Genomic DNA, 20,335 nt, shown 5'->3' on the forward strand with positions numbered 1-20,335 from the left:
AGGGTTAGGATAAATTGTAAATTAACAATAGTTTTTGGTCAAGTTCAAATATGGCCTGTTACTTATCCTGCATTGGAAAAATGAGACAATTCTATGATTACAAATATATGGCAACTAATATCTTTGATGAGAGGGAAAGATTCTCCTGGATTGTTTTTTGTTTTATTTTTTCGTTTAATCAACAGCGCAGACACAGAGTTGGACAATATCTTACCAAATTATACTTTTTCCTATGATGTCACTTTTGATCTTTAAGGTTCCTTCCAGCTTTGAGTCTTTGATTCACTGATTCTAATTTGATATACTAGGAAATTCCACCAAAGCAGGGCTGCCTGGTACAGGCCCTGTTGGCCCTGGAGTATAGATGTTCTCAAGGGGAAATCCAGTGTATGATGATGTAGTGTGTGACTGACCTGCAGAGAGGATTGCCTGATTAGAGGTACCTCAGAACTTGCCCTAACGCTGTCAGCATAGCCTTGGTGACCACCGAATCTGGCATTTGTATTTTTTTAGTAACAAATGTGGAGGACTCATTATTACTTAATGAGCAGCAAAATCTTACTGGGCTCTACTATAATAACTTGGTAGCTTTCTCTAATAAGACAATACAACTGGAAAATAGTTGATATAAGTTTAATTCCAACTATACTTCTCACCAAGTTGGATGGTATAGTATTTCCCTAAACTAGAGATTTTGGATTACCATGACATTCACCAAAAGATCCAAACCATGTTTACATGGAAGTTCATATGATGAACTAATAATTAAAATTCACTTTTTTAAAAACTTTTTATTGTATAGTGGAGTATAGCCGATTAACAATGTTGTGATAGTTTCAGGTGCACAGCAAAGGGACTCAGCCATAAATATACATGTATCCATTCTCCCCCAAACTTTTTATCACTTTTACTCATTAGAAGTGAAGACTAAAACGATGATCAAATTTAGTTTTTGAATTTCAATAATAAGGAATAATAAAGAATCTTAATCCTGTTTTATATGGAAGTAATTAGTATCTTTAGGTTTCTAGGCTAATTTATTTATTTATTTATTTATTTATTTATTTTGCGGTACGCGGGCCTCTCACCGTTGTGGCCTCTCCCGTTGCGGAGCACAGGCTCCGGACGCGCAGGCTCAGCGGCCATGGCTCACGGGCCCAGCCGCTCCGCGGCATGTGGGATCTTCCCGGACCGGGGCACGAACCCGTGTCCCCTGCATCGGCAGGCGGACTCTCAACCACTGCACCACCAGGGAAGCCCTAGGCTAATTTAGATGCACCCCCCATTCCTCATTCTTTTCTTTTTTTTGAACTTTATTTATTTTTTTATACGCCTCATTCTTTTCTGAGTTGGCTTTCTGATCATAGTGTGGCCCTCTGGCCACACAGTATTCTAAGTTTATGATAAGAACAATTCCTCTGACTTTATTCAATTTCTTTGTTTATATAATGAAGCATGTTGCTTGTTTATGTTTCTGCTAGGCCCTGTTGGAATTTTCTCTTCCAAATTTGTAGAACTTTTCTCTAAATATGGAAGGATATGGTGATATATTTTTCCCTTCCAGTCAATAAGAACTTTCTTTTCTTTGTAGAACTTAGGAATGGCAAAAAGAACTAACAAATTCTTGTGGTATTTTCTAAATCCATAATACACAAATGAGTAGTCACATGGCTGATAGAAATATCAGTATACTGTAGCTTGTTGTTTCTTTCTCTCACTTTTTTTTTTAAGTAGATTTTATTTTTTAGAGCAGTGTTAGGTTTACAGCAAAATTCAGCAGAAGGCACAGAGATTTCCCATTTACCCTCTGCCCCCACAGATGCATAGCCTCCCCCGTCATCACCGTCCCTCACCAGAGTGGTACATTTGTTACAATTGATAAACCTACATCGACACCTCATTTTCACCCAAAGTGCTGATATTTATATTATTCTTCACTCTTGGTGTTACACATTATATATTTTACAAATATATAATGACATGTATCTGCCATTATATTATCATGCAGCGTAGTTTCACTGCCTTAAACATACTCTGTGCTTTGCTTATTCATTCCTCACTGCCCCAGCTCCTGACAATCACTGAATTTTTTTTTTTACTGTCTTTATAGTTTTGCCTTTTCCAGAATGTCATATAGTTGCAATCATACAGTATGTAGCCTTTTCAGATTGACTTCTCTCAGGTGGTAATATGCAGTTAAGTTTCTTCCATGTCTTTCCATGGCTTGATAACTCATTTCTTTTTAGTGCTGAATAATATTCCATTGTCTGGTTGTACCACAGTTTAGTTATCCATTCACCTGCTGAAGGATACCTTGGTTGCTTTCAAGTTTTGGCAATTGTGAATAAAGCTGCTATAAACATCTGTGTACAGGTTTTTGCATATACGTAAGTTTTTAATCCCTTGGGTAAATTCCAAGAAGCACAGTTACTGGGTCATATGGTAAGAGTATGTTTAATTATCTGAGAAACTGCCAAACTGCCTTCCAAAGCGGCTGGACCATTTTGCATTCCCACCAACAATGAATGAGGGTCCCTGTTGCTCCACATCTTCATCAGCATTTGATGTTGTCAGCGTTCTGGATTTTGGCCATTCTTATGGGTTTGTACTGGTCTCTCATTGTTTTAATTTGCATTTCTCTAATGACATATGATGTGGAAAATCTTTTCACCTGCTTATTTGCTATCTGTGTGTCTTCTTTGATGAAGTGTCTGTAAAGATCTTTGGCCCGTTTCTTAGTCGGTTTATTCATTTTCTCATTGTTGAGCTTTAAAAGTTCTTTGTATATTTAGGATAACAGTCCTTTATCAGATATATCTTTTGCAAATATTTTTTCCCAGTCTGTGGCTTGTCTTTATTTTCTTGATAATGTCTTTTAAAGAATAGAAGTTTTTTATTTTAATGAAGTCCAACTTTTCAGTTGTTTCTTTCATGGATTGTGCCTTTGGTATTATATCTAAAAAGTCATTGCCAAACCAAAGGTTGTATAGAGTTTCTGTGTTATGTTCTAGGAATTTCATGGTTTTGCATTTTACGTTTAGGTCTATGATCCATTTTGAGTTAGTTTTTGTGAAGGGTGTAAGATCGGTGTCTAGATTCTCTCCCTTTTTTTTTTTGCATGTAGATGTCCAGTTTTTCCAGCATCATTTGTTGAAAAGACTGTCATTGTTCCATTGTGTTGCCTTCACTCTGTTGTCAAATATCAGTATTTATGTGGCTTTATTTCTGGCTCTCTATTCTGTTCTTTTGACATACTTGTCTCTTCTTTCACCAATACCACACTGTCTTGATACTATAGCTTTATGGTAAGTACAAAGTGAGTACGTACTTATTGAAGTCAGGTAGTGTCAGTCCACTAACTTGTTTCTTCTTCAATATTATGTTGTCTGTTCTGTGTCTTTTGCCTCTCCATATAAACTTTAAAATTAGTTTATTGATATCCACAAAATATTGATAATTTGTTGGGAATTTGACTAAGATTGTATTGAACCTATAGATCAAATTGGGAAGAAATGACATCTTGGTAATACTGAGTCTTCCTATCCATGAACATGGAGTATATATTTCATTCTTATTTGATCCTGTTTTTCAGAGTTTTATAGTTTTCCTCATATAGATCTTATACATATTTTGTTAGATTTATATCTAAGTATTTCATTGTTTGGGGTGCTGTTGTAAATGGTTATGTGTTTTTAATTTAAAATTCCAATTGTCCAATAGAAAAGTGATTGGCTTTTGTGTATCAACCTTATATCCTATAACCTTGCTATAATCACTTATTAATTCTAGGAATTTTTTGGTCATTTCTTCCAGATCATGCCATCTGCCAACAAAGACGGTTTTACTTCTTCCTTCCCAATTAGTACACCTTTTATTTCCTTTTCTTATCCCGTTACATTAGCTAGGACTTTATAGTATAATGTTGAAAAGGAGTGATGAAAGGGGACATCCCTGCCTTGTTTCTGATCTTAGTGGAAAAGCTCCTAGTTTCTCACCATTAAGTATAATGTTAGCTGTAGGTTTTTTGTAGATATTTTTTATCAAATTGAGGAAGTTCCCCCTCTATTCCTAGTTTACTAAGAGTTTTTTTAAATCATGAATGGATTTGGATTTTATCAAATGCTTCTTTTCTCCATCCATTAATATGATCATGCGATTTTTCTTCTTTAGCCTGTTGTTGTGATAGATTACATGAACTGATTTTCAAATGTCGAACCAGACTTGCATACATGGAATAAATCCCACTTGATTGTGGTGTATAATTATTTTCAAACACTGTTGGATTCAATTTGCTAATATTTTGTTGAGAATTTTTGCATCTGTGTTCGTGAGAGATATTGGTCTATAGTTTTCTTGTAAAGTCTTTGTCTGGTTTTGGAACTAGGGAAATTCTGGCCTTGTGGAATGAGTTAGGGAGTATTCCCTCCAGTTCTATCCTCTGAAAGAGATTGTAGAGAAATGGCATAATTTCTTTAAAATATGGAATGCTTTTTATTTTGCAATCATTTTAAACTTACACAAAAGTTGCAAAAATAGTAGAGAATTCCTGTATATCATTCATCCAGCTTTCACTGGAATTAATATCTTGCATAACTATAGTACAGTTATCAAGACCAAGATATTAACACTGGTATAATAACTATTAACTAAATTACAGCCTTTATTTGGATTTCGCGAGTTTTTCCGCGAGTTTTTCCGTCATCATACTTTTTCTGTTCAAGATCCAATCCGAGATTCCAATCCTGGTTACTTACCAGATCTCCATCGTCTCTTCTAATCTCTGACATTTCTCCAGTCTTTCCTAGTCTTTCATAACCCTTACACTTTAGAAGCAAACTGATCAATTATTTTGCATACAGAGACTACAGGTGTATGATTACATAGTGGGATTCATTCTTTCTTTATTTCTGAATGAAAGTTTGAGCTTTCTAAAGAAGACTGTATTTTGTGTTTGTGAAAATCCTGGTGTTTACATTTTAGCAAGTTGCAGTTATTGTCATGTATTACCTTCTTGGGGATCTATAGTTATTTGGAAACTCCTCCTTCACTACAAGGAAATGATGTATCCTCTGTTCTATTTACTACAGCAGTCTTTCTGTCTCCAGTAATGATATGTGAAGTATCAAGTGAGGAATAACTTTCTTATTGCAGAATATAGTTCCTAAATTAATAATTTTTTTAATTTTATAAGTTATCTTTAAAACCCTTACGTAGGTTCCTCAGAAAGTTAAACATAGAATTACCATATGATCCACCAATTTCACTCCTAGGTTTACCCAAAATGATTGAAATCAGGGACTCAAACAGATACTTGTACACCAGTGCTCATAGCACACTAGCCAAAAGGGGAAAACAACCCTAGTGTCCATCAACAGATGAATAGATAACACAATGTGGTGTATACATACAATGGAATATTATTCAGCCATAAAAAGGAATGAAATTCTGATACATGCTACAACATCTATACTTGAAAACATTATGCTAAATGAAATAAGCCAGACCAAAAAAAAAGACAAATATTGTTTAATTCCAGTTATATGATGTACCTAGAATAGGCAAATTCATAAAGAGTAGAATAGAGATTACCAGGGCCTGGGAGGAGGGGATAGTGGGGAGTTATTATTTATTGGGTACAGAGTTTCTGTTTGATATGATGAAAAGGTTCTAGAGATGGTTAGTTGCGATGGTTGCACACACTATAAATGTTCTTAATGATGCTGAATTGTACACTTAAAAATGGTTAAAAGGGTAAATTTTGTTACGTGTATTTTACCACAATTTTTAAAAAGCCTTATCCAACTATTGCTCTCCTTCCCACCCCCCACTTATTGGATCATTTTAATCCAATATATATCTTTTCCATATTTCACAGATTAATTTTTTTCTGAGAAACCTTAAATAGCATTATCATGGTAAAGCTGACATTATAAAAACTGTATTTCATCCGTCATTAGAAGTTTGAAAAAGTTTCATCTCAAATTTATTTGAATGTGAATAAGATAAATTATGACACTAGTATTTGATTAGTTACGAAGATCAATAATATTAGAAGCATAAGCTTAGAGATTCATTTTGTCCTATTGTCTTGGGTTTTGTGATTGACATTCACATAAAGTTTAGCCTCTGAATGATCTAACTGCAAAATGTACCACTCACATTCATCAAACCTCCTGACGTTGTGCCTCGGATTCTCCAGAAGTAAGAAGGAGTGCAGATACCTGCTTGAATTGTAGGGAATCTAGGGGCTAGGGACGTATGTAGACTAATAAGCTCCAGACTCGTAACACCATTTGCTAGCTTGTTCAGTCTCATGATTGGCAGCACGATCAAGAAGCGGTTCTCAAAAGAAGAGAATACTGGGCAAAACAAAGATAGATATCTGCCATACCAGGTCATTTCATTAATTCATTCAACAAATATCTGTCGAGCAGCTGTTATATGCTAAACACTGTTCCGAGGGCTTGGGGTACATTAACTAACAAAACAGACAAATAACCCAGCTCTCACGTAGTTCACCTTTGAGCTGGTCTTTTCAGCAGCAAAAGTGTATTGGGACTTGGGCAGCCAGCAGATGTGACATAAAGTGCTTAAACTTCTGAGGCTAACCTGTCCCCTGTTTGTTGGTCAGTTAGTTGAAGGCTTTGCATTCAGGGTGGATAGCAAGCTGGCATTTATGTCAGAGTGATGTTCTTCTGCAGAGTTCTGCTGTAACTTCCAAAGATTCAGACCAGTGGATGGTGTCACTGTGGTTCAAGAGTCCTTAGCATCTAGAATGAAGAGATGAGCTGGTACTGTTTCAGTCCGAGGGGACAGAATGTTGGTAAGAGCCAGTCAAGTTATTGCAAGGTTTCAGTCTCAGACCAAAATGGGATGAAAAATCAGGAGCCTAGATGGAATTATGCATGATGGGGCTCAAGCTGACGTTCACTAGACACACAGGAATGCAGGGGCTTTCCACACACACCAGGTGCATGCTTAATGCAGAAATACTAATTCCAGTTTACAGGCCAAGCCCCTGGAAAGGGTGGCACACTTGCCAGTCTTGGTTAGATTGACCTGGGACATTGGCAGACAAGAAATGACTGTAAGATGGTGGTAAACAGATGCTATTGGCAAATAAAAATAATTGTTAGTGTTTATTGGCCAAACCCACATTTTCATTGTATCCTCAAAACAAAAACAAACTAGGAAGAAAAAGAAAGCTTTTTGAGATCAGAACTCTATTTGTGACTATTAAAAATTCAGATTTAACTTGTTTAAACAAAAAAGGAAAAATTTTCAATACTGGAAATACAATGATGATTAAGACAGATCTCCCCTGTTCCCTCCCCCATCCTGATCTCACTGTTTGGAGCAGTAACATTTTCCCCTTTTGGGGGGATATTAGGAAATACAGTTATATATTTCAGTGCTGGAAACCACATACAGTTCTAGGCACCACACTTTTAAAGGGCCACTGACAGATTGGAGCATGTTCAGAGGAAAATGACCCAGATAGTAAGGGAACATGAAACCAAGTTATATGAGAAACAGTTGGAGGAAGCAGGGAGATTTAGCCGAAAGAAGAGAAGATTAACCAGAGAGTATTACAGAGACCACAGTTTTCAGATTCTGGCAGAGATGCTGCGTAGGCTAGGGATTCATCATGCTCTGCCCACTGGAGCCTCCCAGAACGAGGGCCACTGAGGGGGAGATACAGGAAGAACATCGAAAAGAACTTGATAAAAATCAACGCCATGGCAGAAGGAATGGACATCATTGGAGGCAGATACCAAGCCCCATCTCTCTGGAATTATTCTAACAGAGGATGTCAGTCAGCACCTGCTCACCTCATACCTACTCCATGGGCCTTCCCAGACCCTACATGGCCAGTTACATCTCTTCCCCTGTTCTTCCTTTGTACTTTCAGCTCTCTGAGGTGCTGCCATGGTTTTCCTTGTACTTTAGTTCCGTTTATATATGTCTCTCTCACTAGTGATTCTCAACCCTTTCAAACTGATGTATTCTTTTTATAACGAATATAACACACCCTTCCCTATCCTGAAATGAAATTCATAGTTAATATAACCCACCTACGCAGCACATAATTTCAAAAATACAATATAATGCCCTAGTTGCAATTAAAGGTAGAAAGAAAAAGAAAGTAATTTGTAATCAAATTACATGTTTTACAGTATCTCCAGGTATGACCACACCAGGAGACACAGTAAAGTAGATATTTAGAATGTGGGAGTAGCACGATTAGGGCAGCTACAATGCAGACTGGTATAGGCACATTGCATGGGTAACTTTTCAAAAACTATGAGTAGGTTTGCTGCCCATGATGTAATATTCTTTTTCTTTTTCTCTTTAATTTTTTTCAATTTATAAATTACTTTATTTTAATATATGTAACATAAAGTATATCATTTTCATCATTTTTAAGTGTACAGTTCTATGGCATTAAGTACATTCACATTGTTGTGTAACTGTCACCACCTTCCATCTCCAGAACTTTTTCATCTCCCCCAACTCCTGATGTAATTTTCTTAAGTAGTGAACACTCTTGGTAAAAGTCCAAACAAAACAAAGTACAACAGTGTTCCTTCAGTTTCCATGGTAGTTCTATTCGGAAAAATTCAGTGTATATATAAAACAGGCAAAACAATTTTTGTTTTTCTTTGTCAAACAGAATTAGGTTCTAAGCTCAGATAATTGTAAATGGATTATCACCCGTATGGATGACCAGTGAGATACAGGATAGTGCTTTGTTGTATGAAGCAGACTAAATATTGCAGGATATCTGTATCACTGGCACCTGCCCACTAAGCGCAAGTAGCACCCCTCAGTCACTGTAACAACCAGAAATGATCTTGTTAGTTCCCTAATATATTACCACCATTGAGAGCCAGACTATACAGTACATGAACTCTGAAAAGGCAAGCCCCAGTTTTGTTCTCTTTTAACTTCCTTAGTACTTGGTACAAGAGACTCTCAGTGTTTATTAAAGTAGAGAGCGTAGTAGAGAGGATGCCTAGATATCCCTCAAGTATCTGTAACTCAGCTTTTCTAAAACTAAACAAGGTATCATCTTCCTCTTCTCTAACCCGCTCCTCAATCTGTCTTACTTCCTTTATTCTCAGTCTTTACAGTAGTCTTAAAAAGCTAGAAACTATGGATTCATCTCCCTCACTGTGCACATCCAGTGGGTCACAGGCCATCACTTCTGCTGTCCAAACAACAGCATCCTCTGTTTCCCCTGCTCCAACCTTCCTTTATATCTTCATCCAGACTATTATAATATGCTTGTTTGCTGGCCTCCATGGTTGCCCCCCTTCAAATATACCGTGAACTCTGAACATTCCATCGACATGCCAAGCCCTCCATGTTTGGGTAGTGTAGTTCCCTATGCCTAGAGAAACTGTTACCTTTTTCACCTTGAAAAACTCCTCCTCATACATCAAGACCCAGCTTAAATGTCTCCTCCTTGGGTCCCAGACCTGAGACAGAATTACTCACTCTGCGTCTCTGTTCATATCTTGGTTGTGTCATATTCTTGCGTTAACCTTTATTTGTTCACGTGCCTGTGCTTTCTGCCAGACTGAGAGTTCCTTGAATAGAAGTTAGTTGCTCAGGCTTTGGAGTCAGTGGCTAGAGTTTGAATCCTACATGACTTGGCGATCCTATGGTCTTGGGCAAAGTCCTTAACCTCTGGAAGCCCCAGTTTTCTTATCTGTAAAATGGGGATAATATACTGCTTATAAAGTGTTTAGAACAAAGCTTGAAATGTTAATCATTTTCATTGGCTTTGTATCTGTCCAGCACCTCATAAGAAGCAAAATAGAGAGGGTACTTTACCAGCTCTTTTGAATGAAGGAAGGACGGACTGCTGATATTGTCAGATTTGGAGATTTTATTGTTTAGTCGTGTTCAAACGGATGTTATATTTGGCACGTATAGCCAATTTTATCATGCATAAATTTATCCATGGAAAATATTCTTAAAAGAAAAAGGGGATCTGTTTTCTGCTCTGACTTTTTATAGGTTCATTAAAAAGCATTCATTCTGAAACAGTAATGTAAAAACGCTTGGGCTTGTAAAGTCCATGCCCAGTGTGGAAAATTATGTGCCTAGAAACTACTGTTTTCTGGATTTTGACTTGCATTTTCCAAAACATGAAGTGTGGGGATTGTCACTTGTCTCTTATTCATCTGAACAGGTGAAGATCAGCGAGCACCTCTGGCATTGTTGAGCCAAACTCTGTGACTGTCCTACACTTGTCTCATCTTCAGTACAAAATATATATTCTTATTCAGCTTATGACTCAGTTGTTTGTTTTAAAAACTTTTAAGTGCTGTTTGCAGTGTAAAACCAAATCCTAAATTTTAAAAACTTCCATAGCTAATACTCTGCTAAATGTTTTCAATCCTGACATTTAATCTCCATGAACTGGAGCTCTCTGATTTCACTGTTTGCAGCTAGTAAATGTCACTCTAAACATTGTTGCTTTCACTCACACTTAAGCACTTTCATCTGCAGTGGGTGCAGTGTGTCAGAGAATTCTTTGTGTGCTGCTCTAGTGAGGGGAAAAAAAGACGAAGTCCGGCCTTTAAACGGACTGAAAAAAACTGCTTGGAAGGCAGCGATGACCCTGTTTTTTATATGGTGTTTGTGAACACACAATCCTGAGTTCTACCAGATTCTCTTAAAAAGCAACTATATTAGCTCAGTCAGAACAGGGTCCCCGCTGAGGTCATACGTGGTTGTCCGCCAAGCAGCTCCTCCCTCTTTTGTGACTGGAGGGGGATCGGTGGGGAAAAGGGGTAGAAGATGCGGTCATTCCTTTAATTTCACTTTTGCCTGCAGGAGGAATCTTGTCATCCTCTGGCTCCCCAAACTATTTTCAACCTGGGTGTTTTATTTCTTAGTTCCTGAAGGCTGCTGGCACACAGGACAGCCCTCACTTTTCATCATCTTGACATGAAATGGAAAATCAGTTTGTGGCTGTTTTCATAGCTAGTGATTTACTCTCGTCCTTTTATCTGCCTCCACTTTATGCTCTTTGTTTGGACATACTTTTATTTCCTGTCTCTATGGCCTTTTGTTCTCCTGGGATTTTTCTGTTCATTCTTCCTTCCCCTGCCTCCTTCCCATCCTCCATTCCCTGAAATCCCTCTGGGCCTCATTCTCCCCTTGGTCCCCAGGCCCTTGCCCTGCCCCTTTTGTGCACATCCTGCTTCATGCTTGGCTGCCTGCCTTTCTCCTCCCTGGTCTGTTACATGCACTGCTGGTGCCACCTGCACTGCTTCTGTCATCCTCCAGGTCCCTCTTCATGTACCTGAGGGCTCAGTCAGTACAGCGGACAACAGGCAGACAGGCTGAACTCGTCCCTAGTCACTGCTGTAGACAGATTATCAGCTAAGTTCTTAGGCAGACATGTGTTTTTAAGGTAGTTAATGCCTACACCAGCCTTTGTTTCCAGTTTCCTGGCAGCCATGCTGAAGCATGAATTGAAGCCTGGAAATAGAACACTCTACAAGAAGCACGGAAGTGGGAATTTTAGAAAACCATGGGCTCTTCTGTCAGACATAGATTCAAGTCTCTGTGGTTTTTTAGCTTTGTGGCCTTGGACAGATTCATTCATTCATTTAACAGATATTTATTGAGTGCCTCTTATGTGCCTGTATTTGGCTTTTCGGGAGCCAATTAATAGCCCTCTGTCTTCCTCTCTTATATTCTCAACCAATTGAGAAATAAGACAGTAGAAATCAAAATATTAGCTTTATCAACTGATGAAAGCCAGATTGGAGGATGTGGCTAATATATGCAGCCACCATGGGTTTCCGTCTCTGCTAAATTAGGCCACAGGCCCGCCTCTCTACTTAGCACACAAGCCAGGTATAGAGGATAGATCTTGAAGACAGACAAGCTGAAAAGAAGAGAGTGAAAAAAGCCCGGGGGGCCTGGCTGAGCTGTGCATCCTCAGCTGTTCTCCTAACCTAGTCACTGATGGGTAGGCCACTCCTCCCCCCAGGGAAGGGCTGAGTGAGAAGACCGAGCAGAAACTTCACTCCTCCTTCCTGGGACCTGGAAACTCCCTTCCTTCCAGGGAAACAGGAAGGTTGAGTATTTGCCCTTAAAACTCTAAGTGGTATACTTAACCAGCGATTACCATAGGAGACAAAATAAATATCACCGGTCTATTTCCTCACCTATAAAATATGAATAATCTTACCCATCTCTTATTGTGGCTGTGGAGACTAAGATGAAATGAGATACTGTTCACAAAGAATATGAGTACTTGTTAGCTGTCATTCTTTGACCAGGACCAGCCTAAAGTAGAATTAGTCATTCAGTGGCTTGATATGTCTTTGTTGCCCTCTGTCTTCTCTTTTTGAACCCCGGTTTGGTCATTTTTCCCCTCCTCACTACTGCTTAAAAAAAAAAAAAAAAGGAAGGAATACTGGTCCTAAAGCTTTTGATTTCCAGTAAGCACACTGGCCAGATCTTTTCTAACCCTGGCATATGTGTTACACAACTCATTAATTTGGACAAAGCAAGCATTTTGGATAATTAAGTCTACTTTAGAACTACAAAACTACTTGTTCCTGAAGGGTCACCAAAGTACAATACATGGCTACAAACAGGTATATTATTACATGAGAATGTATGTCTTGATTCCTCACATTTATTATTATATTAACCTAAACGATATTCATGAGTTTCTCTATTACCATAGAAAATACTGCAGGTGAGCCTTGAAACCACAACGATGAAGGAAAACAGTACAGATAGTGAGTTTTAGGGAAAAACTTTTTTTTTTTTTTTTTTTTTTTTTTTTTTTTGCGGTACGCGGGCCTCTCACTGTTGTGGCCCCTCCCGTTGCGGAGCACAGGCTCCGGACGCACAGGCTCAGCGGCCATGGCTCACAGGCCCAGCCACTCCGCGGCATGTGGGATCCTCCCGGACCGGGGCACGAACCCGTGTCCCCTGCATCGGCAGGCGGACTCTCAACCACTGCGCCACCAGGGAAGCCCCGGGAAGAATTTTTAATTCAGGGTATTTGGACTTTATTTTGAGGGCAGCAGGAAGCCACTGATGATAAATGCTAACGGGGTCAGGTTTGTATTTTAGGAGAAAGCCATGTAGCAGCACTAAGAGAGTGAAACGGAGGAGAGGGCGGGGCATGCAAAGCAGGGAGGAGGTGAACCAGGTGAGAGGGGAGTTGGCCCACACCAAGTAGTGGAGATCAACAGCAGCGCCCAGATTTAAGAGGCTTTAGGAGTAGAATTGGCAGGGTTTGGGTGAGAAGGGGGAAAGAGAGAAATGTATCTGGTAAGAGGGCTGTTTTCTAAAGTTAAAATAATAAGAATTCAAATGGCAGTGCTGCCAGAGGCCCTTCCTCAGCAGGATTAGAGGGTTAACATGGGGAATCCAGCCTGAGAGAGTCAGAGCCAAAAGAGAGATTAACTTGGCCAGTAAGAGGGGCTGGACCAGTCCCCCAGGAGAGAGCAGAGAAGGAGCCCTCTGGCAGGTGAAAGCTGCAGGGTATGGCATAACAGATTTGCCTTCCACTAACGGGAAAGGGAGACGAGGAAAAAGGAAGGCAGAAAAAGAAATAAGCCAAAGTGTTGGGGGCTTTGGGGGGCCACTGTCAAGAGTGCCATGATGTTGCAGATTCTCCTGCCTCGTGCATAGTTATGTCAACCATTCACACAATAAGGCACATGAAGCCTTATTTCAGTTTTTCCAAACAACAGGTCTCACAAAAGTACTTAGGTGGATACCAAGCTAGATGTTTTTTGTATTGTGAACTATATTTTCTTTGGGTTTTTTTCATTGCATTCTTTTATTGCGTGGGATAGAGAGAATTCAATCCCTGGGACAGGCTCTCTCCTTGTAGTATGTTTTTATAGGATGTTATAGAACTTTTCAGTTTTAAAACAAGGGTCTGAAAACAGTAAACAAGAAAAGATCAGTGAATACTTTCGCAAGGTGGAAGGGGAAGGAAAGGAGAACGACTTTATGGTTTTAGAACTGTCCATGATGTTCTTCTCTCACCCTTTTATATCCATAGATTGTATTAATTGGACATAGCATTCTGTGCCCCTCATAACAGAGCAGTATTGGGCATACCCATGGTGAACATATATTTTAGTTTTGTAAGTGATTACATAAAACAATGGAAAACGATTTTCTCTATCTGTTTAAAGACTAAAGTTTTTCCCGCCATTTCCTAGTTTTTAAAGACTCAGTATTGGAGCGGGGAATTTTAACTAATGACATACTATAAAAGGGTTTTGTTCAATATTTGTAGAGGCAATGTTTAAAACCATTGTTTTTTCTGAGGTATTTTGTTATGTTAAACTGACCACAACTAGAGAGACCCAGCAGTGAATCAGCAATTTCTGCCAGCTCCCCTAAGATTTTTGTTGTGCGCAGGTTTGTGCAGTGCTTGACGGGCTGAATGCAGTGCCACATTTCTAGATTGTGGGCTCCCTGATTGCTTACTCAGCTTCCCAGGCCCAAGTGCTGAGAAAAATGCCAAGCATCATTATAATACCTGTTGACCGTAAACAGACTGCCAGTTACTTCTCCGGCAAAAATGAGTTTACTTGGGATCAGCAAAGAATTGCAATCTGAAGGTCTGCAACCATGGTCAACTATGCGCAGATCCCTGCTGCCAGGCCACAAGGAGAGGGGAACTCTTTTAAAGAGGGGAAAAGGAAGCTGGAAGGGCGATAGTAAACAGAGTCCATCGGAGGAGTTGGAAGAAGAGTGGCTTTTCATTGGCTGAGTTGTGAGCTTATTTATTTATTTACTTATTTATTGCAGTGCGCGAGCTTCTCATTGCAGAGGCTTGTCTTTGTTGCGGAGCATGGGCTCTAGGCGTGCGGGCTTCAGTAGTTGTGGCTCATGGGCTCTAGAGCACAGGCTCAGTAGTTGTGGCACCCGGGCTTAGTTGCTCCACGGCATGTGGGATCTTCCCAGACCAGGCTCGAACCTGTGTCTCCTGCACTGGCAGGCCGGATTCCCAACCACTGCGCCACCAGGGAAGTCCCGGGACATAACTATTGAATTTATGAAGAAATTTCCTAATAGGGTCATACAGATGAGACCACGCAGAATGATGGGTTAGTGGTAGTTATTAGAATTACAACATGGATTTTAAACATACTTGATTATAATTAACATCAAATTTAAAGTTAGCATCTGTAACATGTGTGAGTGTCTGGCTCCAGTTCCCCTCCAGAATTCCCATTGCCAACATTTCCCCAGACCAGAGGGAGCCTAGTCTTGTTTCCGCACCCGGCTCTCTGTTTCAAAGACTCAAACCGCAGTGGGTCAGGCGGGGGAGGCTGAATGGGGTTAGACAGCCAGTGGGGGTAGGAGTCATGAGCAACAATGAACGAGTGGCATTAAGGGCTGCGCGGCGCTTACTTTCCGTGGAAACGCTCTGTCACAGTCAGGAAGTGTGATTTAATCCTGGTGAAGATAATTCCATTTTATACCCTGAATGGACTGTCCCTCTAACAGAATTTTATTTTCAGTCTTGCCCCGGGAAGCCCTACCAATAATAGTTCGGTGTACATTATTTGCCCTGTTAGCTGAACTGTACAAAATAGGGGGTTGATTCATCTGCCATCCCACCTCCTTTTCCCTTAAAAGGCTCTTAAAAGAGGACCTGAGAACCTGCTGCCCCAACAGAAGATGCTTGGACTGTGGCCCAGCAGTGCCCTCGGCAGGATTTGTGGGAGGAGAGAAGACTGCAGTTCAGTCAAAAGAGCCACTGTTGATCTTGAAAGAACATGAGCCATACAGATGACACAAGGATCCTGTTCCCCCTTCAACTCTAAGACCCCTCTTTTGGTCTTTGTCGTGAAGCAGCCTTAGGCAGAGAGACTAAGAAAAATAATAGCAGCAAATACGCATAAGGGACTTGCTGAGTTCTAAGTGCTTGTCAAGCTCTGTTTCACTTAATCCTCACTATAATGCTATGTGGAAAGCACTGCTTGAATCCTCATTTTACAGATGAGGGAACTGAGGCACAGAGAGGTGAAATAACTAGCCCAAGCTCACACAGGTAGGAAGCAGTGGAGCCCGGATTCACTCCCCGGTGGTTTGGCTCCAGGGTTCATCCTCTCGTCACTGCCCTTTCCCTGGACTGTCAGTGACTCAGATACCCCATCTTGTTTACCATAAGACAGAAGCTTGTTTCAAGAAACGGTGCGGGGGGGCGGTGCTCCACGTTTGAATTAGAAAACCTGCAGGTTTGGTATTCTCTCCATAGTGGTTAAGAATCTCTTCTTAACAAAATTTGGCTTCTGGTCAAGCAAGATGTTTCCCAGATCACCTGCTGGATTAAAAGCTGTTGCCCTGCCCTTAAGATGACTCTGGTAGAGGACTCACTCTGGTGCTACTGACAGACTGAGCCCCACCACTGAGGCCCTGCTTGTCCAGCCCTCCCCTCCCCAAAGACCCAGACTGTGATGCAGAGAAGTGTGAGCAAACCATTCTCCACGTCTGCAGAGATGCTCCTTCAGCACCAGTGGGATGGGGCACCTTGACAGCTAGGGTGACTTTGAGTGGCAGAGGATATGCCGCCTTGCCACCTCCCTACTAATGTCCCTTTCTGCCATCCTTCAGGTGCCTTCCTTCCCTGTAACCTGTCCTTATTCTCGCAACGTTGTCAACTAATCATTTTTAAAGAATTAACAGATAATTAAGGAGCTAACTTCTAGTCTTTAAGATAGGACTCCTCCCAGGGATGCTGGCTCTCTAAGAGGGAGTCTCTAGATCTAGACAACAGAGGGAAGGAGGGGCGTCATGGTGGAGCTCCTCAATTCCTGGCAGTTCTCCCTGCTATTAGGAACCTCAGGCTCACTGAAAAGCTCTTCCAGATGAGTTCAGCTGGGCTGCTTGTCCCTGAAGTGGTTTTGAGCAGGATGAGAGAGAGAATGGCCTTTGATGGCTTACCAGTCCCCACATTTCCTCCGCCGCTGCTTTCTCCCTCAGCACACACAGACCCCTTTGCAGGAAGGTAGACAAGGTGCCACTTATGAAGAGTGCCAGCCCCCTTCCTGTAGTGGTGGGCAGAGGTTTCCAAGTGCTAATTTGTACCGAAACACCTGGCAGTTTGTTTAAAATGCATATTCCTGGGCCCCAGACCCAGAGATTCTGATTTGGAGAGAATCTGCATTTTATTTATTTATTTATTTATTTTAAATTGAAGTATAGTTGATTCACAGTGTTGTGCCCATCTCTGCTCTACAACAAAGTGACTTCATTTTACACATATATACCTTCATTTTTAAAATATTCTTTTCCATTATGGTTTATCCCAGGAGATTACATATAGTTCCCTATGCTATACAGTAGGACCTTGTTGTTTATCCATTCTAAATGTAATAGTTTGCAACTACCAATCCCAGATTCCCAGTCATCCCCCTCCCTCCCCCAAGAATCTGCATTTTTGACAAGTATCCCTGGGTGAATGGGATGTGAAGGCCTGCAAAATACTAACATGGGAGTCACTTCTCTACCTGCTGGTTTAAAGGGGTCCTCTCTGAATAGAACTGGGACAAACCTACCACTTCTCTCAGTTCCTATCAATGCTCCTGTCTTCTAAGAGTATAATAAGAGAGAGTCGTTAGTACAGCCAAACACACCTAGCAAAACTCAACTAAGCTTGAAGGCAATAAAAACCTCCAAGAGACACCCTGATTTTGACAAGAAGTGTCATTCTACTTCTGCAAGTTACCAATGGAGTCAGGTGCACCAATGCTAAGATCTTGATAAATGCATGGTGGACGATGAAAGGGAAACACCTTTTGAATGCCTGAATGCGCAGAGTGAAGCACATGTTCTATGGAGAACCCTGCCCGTTCGTTCTAGGTGTGGAATCCAAGCTCGGCTCCAGAGTACCATGTTCTTTAACCACAACGAGGTACAGCTCCTTAATGCATCTCACTCTGTTGGATTCTATCTTCTTGCCTCCATTTCATTGTCTGTCTTTGAGCATCTATGTCTACCTCTCTTTTCTACACACACAACCAGAAACTCACAAACAAGTGTTTTTATGTATCCTTTTGGTTTAGAATTAAGGAATTAGATACTCCTCTATAAAAAAAATTTGTAAGCCTTTTTTAATACTGCAAACATAATCTGTACATAAAGAAATTATCTAAGGAAAACTGCTGACTAGTTTTCAGTTCAGCAAGATAGCAGTTTTATTCATAGGTAGATGTAAAAAAAAAAATTAGGGAAGGATCACGAATAAAATATCACTTATCTGCCTAAGAGAGGGCCTTGACAGAAGTCAGGAGTTACATAATTGCTTTGAATCTGAGCCAGTTCTTCCTGTTTAGAAAGGATACTCCCTTTTCTTTTGAAAATGTTAACCATTTGCCCCCATTTTATCTGCTGAAAAGCTTTCATAATCCATCTTAGTCCAATGGCATGTTATAGTCTGCCACTAATTTCTTTATTAAAGCTATAAAATATTAATAACAATTGCCAGAATTTTACCTTCAATTAAACTCCCTGTGTCACATCTGCCCTGGAGCCTACCTTGCCTTCAGCCCACTTCCAACTAATGCTGGTCCTGACTGACAGGTGCAGGACCAGGATGGGGGACAGGAGAGCCCCAGGCTTGTTTTCTAAAGCTGGTCTGCGTCTCAGCTGTGTGATCTTTCATATGTCACTTAATTGCTCTGGTCTTGAGTCTCCTTGTCTAAAAAATGAGGATAAAGACATCCACCTCAAAGGGCTGTTGTAAGGTTTAAGAAAAGGCTCATTACGCAGAATGCCACACTTATGCTCTGGGCCTGGCAAGTAGTATGTGCCCTGTGAATGTCAAGGTCTCCGCCTTCCTTCTCAAGCTAAAGGGCAAGGATTGAACTAAGTGACTCCTGAGACTGCATCTAGCGTCAGCAATCAGGGCTTCTGCGAGAACTGCTGAGTATATGGTGTGGGGAAAACAAAGGAAAAAGTACTGGATTACTAGGATTCAAAGACCTCCGTGAACACATTTCAGAGTGTTGAAAATACAGTGAAAACACAAAAAGACCAAGAAGTCAGGAAGCCGTCACCTTGACCATTTGGTCCAGAGAACAGGAAAACTAAAAGATTCAGTTTCCTCAACTGAAAGTAGAATCAGCCAGGAAGGTTAGGAAAACAATGTTTGGCTGGCCTGATGTTGATCTTTAACGATGATGCAAAGTAGGTACAGCTTAACCGTTCAGAGAAAAAAAATTTTTTTAAGTTTTAATTTTATCTGTGTATCTTTTATGATGGATCGTCAGGGCAAGAAAATCAAATGTCACCCCAGTGTGGGCACCGACAACCTCTGAGCTCTTTTGCCTACTCTGCACTTACAGTTGGAGGAGCCATAAACATACATGGAGTGGCCAAACATACATGGAGTGGCCATAAACATACATGCAGTGGCCTGGGTCTTGTAGGATCTTGTTAACATGCATTCAGACTACAGGTGGGCATCCCAGAGTTGGTGGAGGGGACACTGGAGTCTGCTGTCTGTGTGTCTCCACCTACATAACTTCCACCCCTGTAACTCAGCCCAAACGCAACAAATCAGGATGGGTCGCAGAAGGTTGTGAAGTCTAGTTTCCCCATACAAGGGCAAAATAGCCGACCCTTGTTTTGAAATGAACAAGATCAGGCTTACTCACCAGGTCATCAGGCTTGTTTACCGTGTTATGGCCACGGACTTTCATGGCCATTTGGCTGAGAAGGACACTACAGTGGCTCCCCAGATCCAGAGCAGGGGAGCTCAAGAATCCTTCACTCATTCACCACGTGTGGAAGAAGAGAAAACACCGCTCCGGGTAATCAGGCTCCTTCCGTCATTTTTTTACATAAGCATCACGTGGAGTGTATCAGGCAGAGCAAAAAATATGACTTGAAGATAAAGAGGCTAAAATGGATGGTTGGGTCAGTCTTATAAGGTACCCTCTGAAGGGTAGGATAGATCATGCCGGGTCAGTGCCATGTCTGTGACAGAGTGCGGGACAAGCCTTCTGCCACATAGTACTCTTAAGAATTTGAAAAATGCCACAAGTATTCTACTTGACTTTTGGATGGATTATAATAATAGCTGGGACTTCCCTGGTGGCGCAGTGGTTAAGAATCCGCCTGCCAATGCAGGGGACACGGGTTCGATCCCTGGTCTGGGAAGATCCCACATGCTGCAGAGCAGCTAGGCCTGCAAGCCACAACTACTGAGCCCACGTACTGAAACTACTGAAGCCCACGTGCCTAGAGCCCGTGCCCTAGCAACAAGAGAAGCCACCGCAATGAGAAGCCCACGCACTGCAACGAAGACCCAACGCAG

General features: G+C 40.9%; 1 protein-coding gene across 8 annotated transcripts in view; it reads left to right on the forward strand.

Annotated features, from left to right (window-relative positions):
- ALG14 (ALG14 UDP-N-acetylglucosaminyltransferase subunit) overlaps positions 1 to 20,335 on the forward strand; it is a 104,446-nt gene that overhangs the window by 66,257 nt on the left and 17,854 nt on the right. The window contains exon 4 of one of the 8 annotated variants that reach the window (XM_019919321.3): positions 15,652 to 17,661. The exons of the other annotated variants lie outside the window; for them this stretch is intronic. Coding sequence (XP_019774880.2) covers positions 15,652 to 15,795 — 144 coding nt within the window. The 3' untranslated portion in view covers positions 15,796 to 17,661. Of the gene's footprint in view, positions 1 to 15,651; positions 17,662 to 20,335 lie in introns of those variants that run through there. 8 annotated transcript variants of the gene reach the window in all.

Source organism: Tursiops truncatus, chromosome 1, assembly GCF_011762595.2.
Source record: "Tursiops truncatus isolate mTurTru1 chromosome 1, mTurTru1.mat.Y, whole genome shotgun sequence".
Classification (NCBI taxonomy): Eukaryota; Metazoa; Chordata; class Mammalia; order Artiodactyla; family Delphinidae; genus Tursiops; species Tursiops truncatus.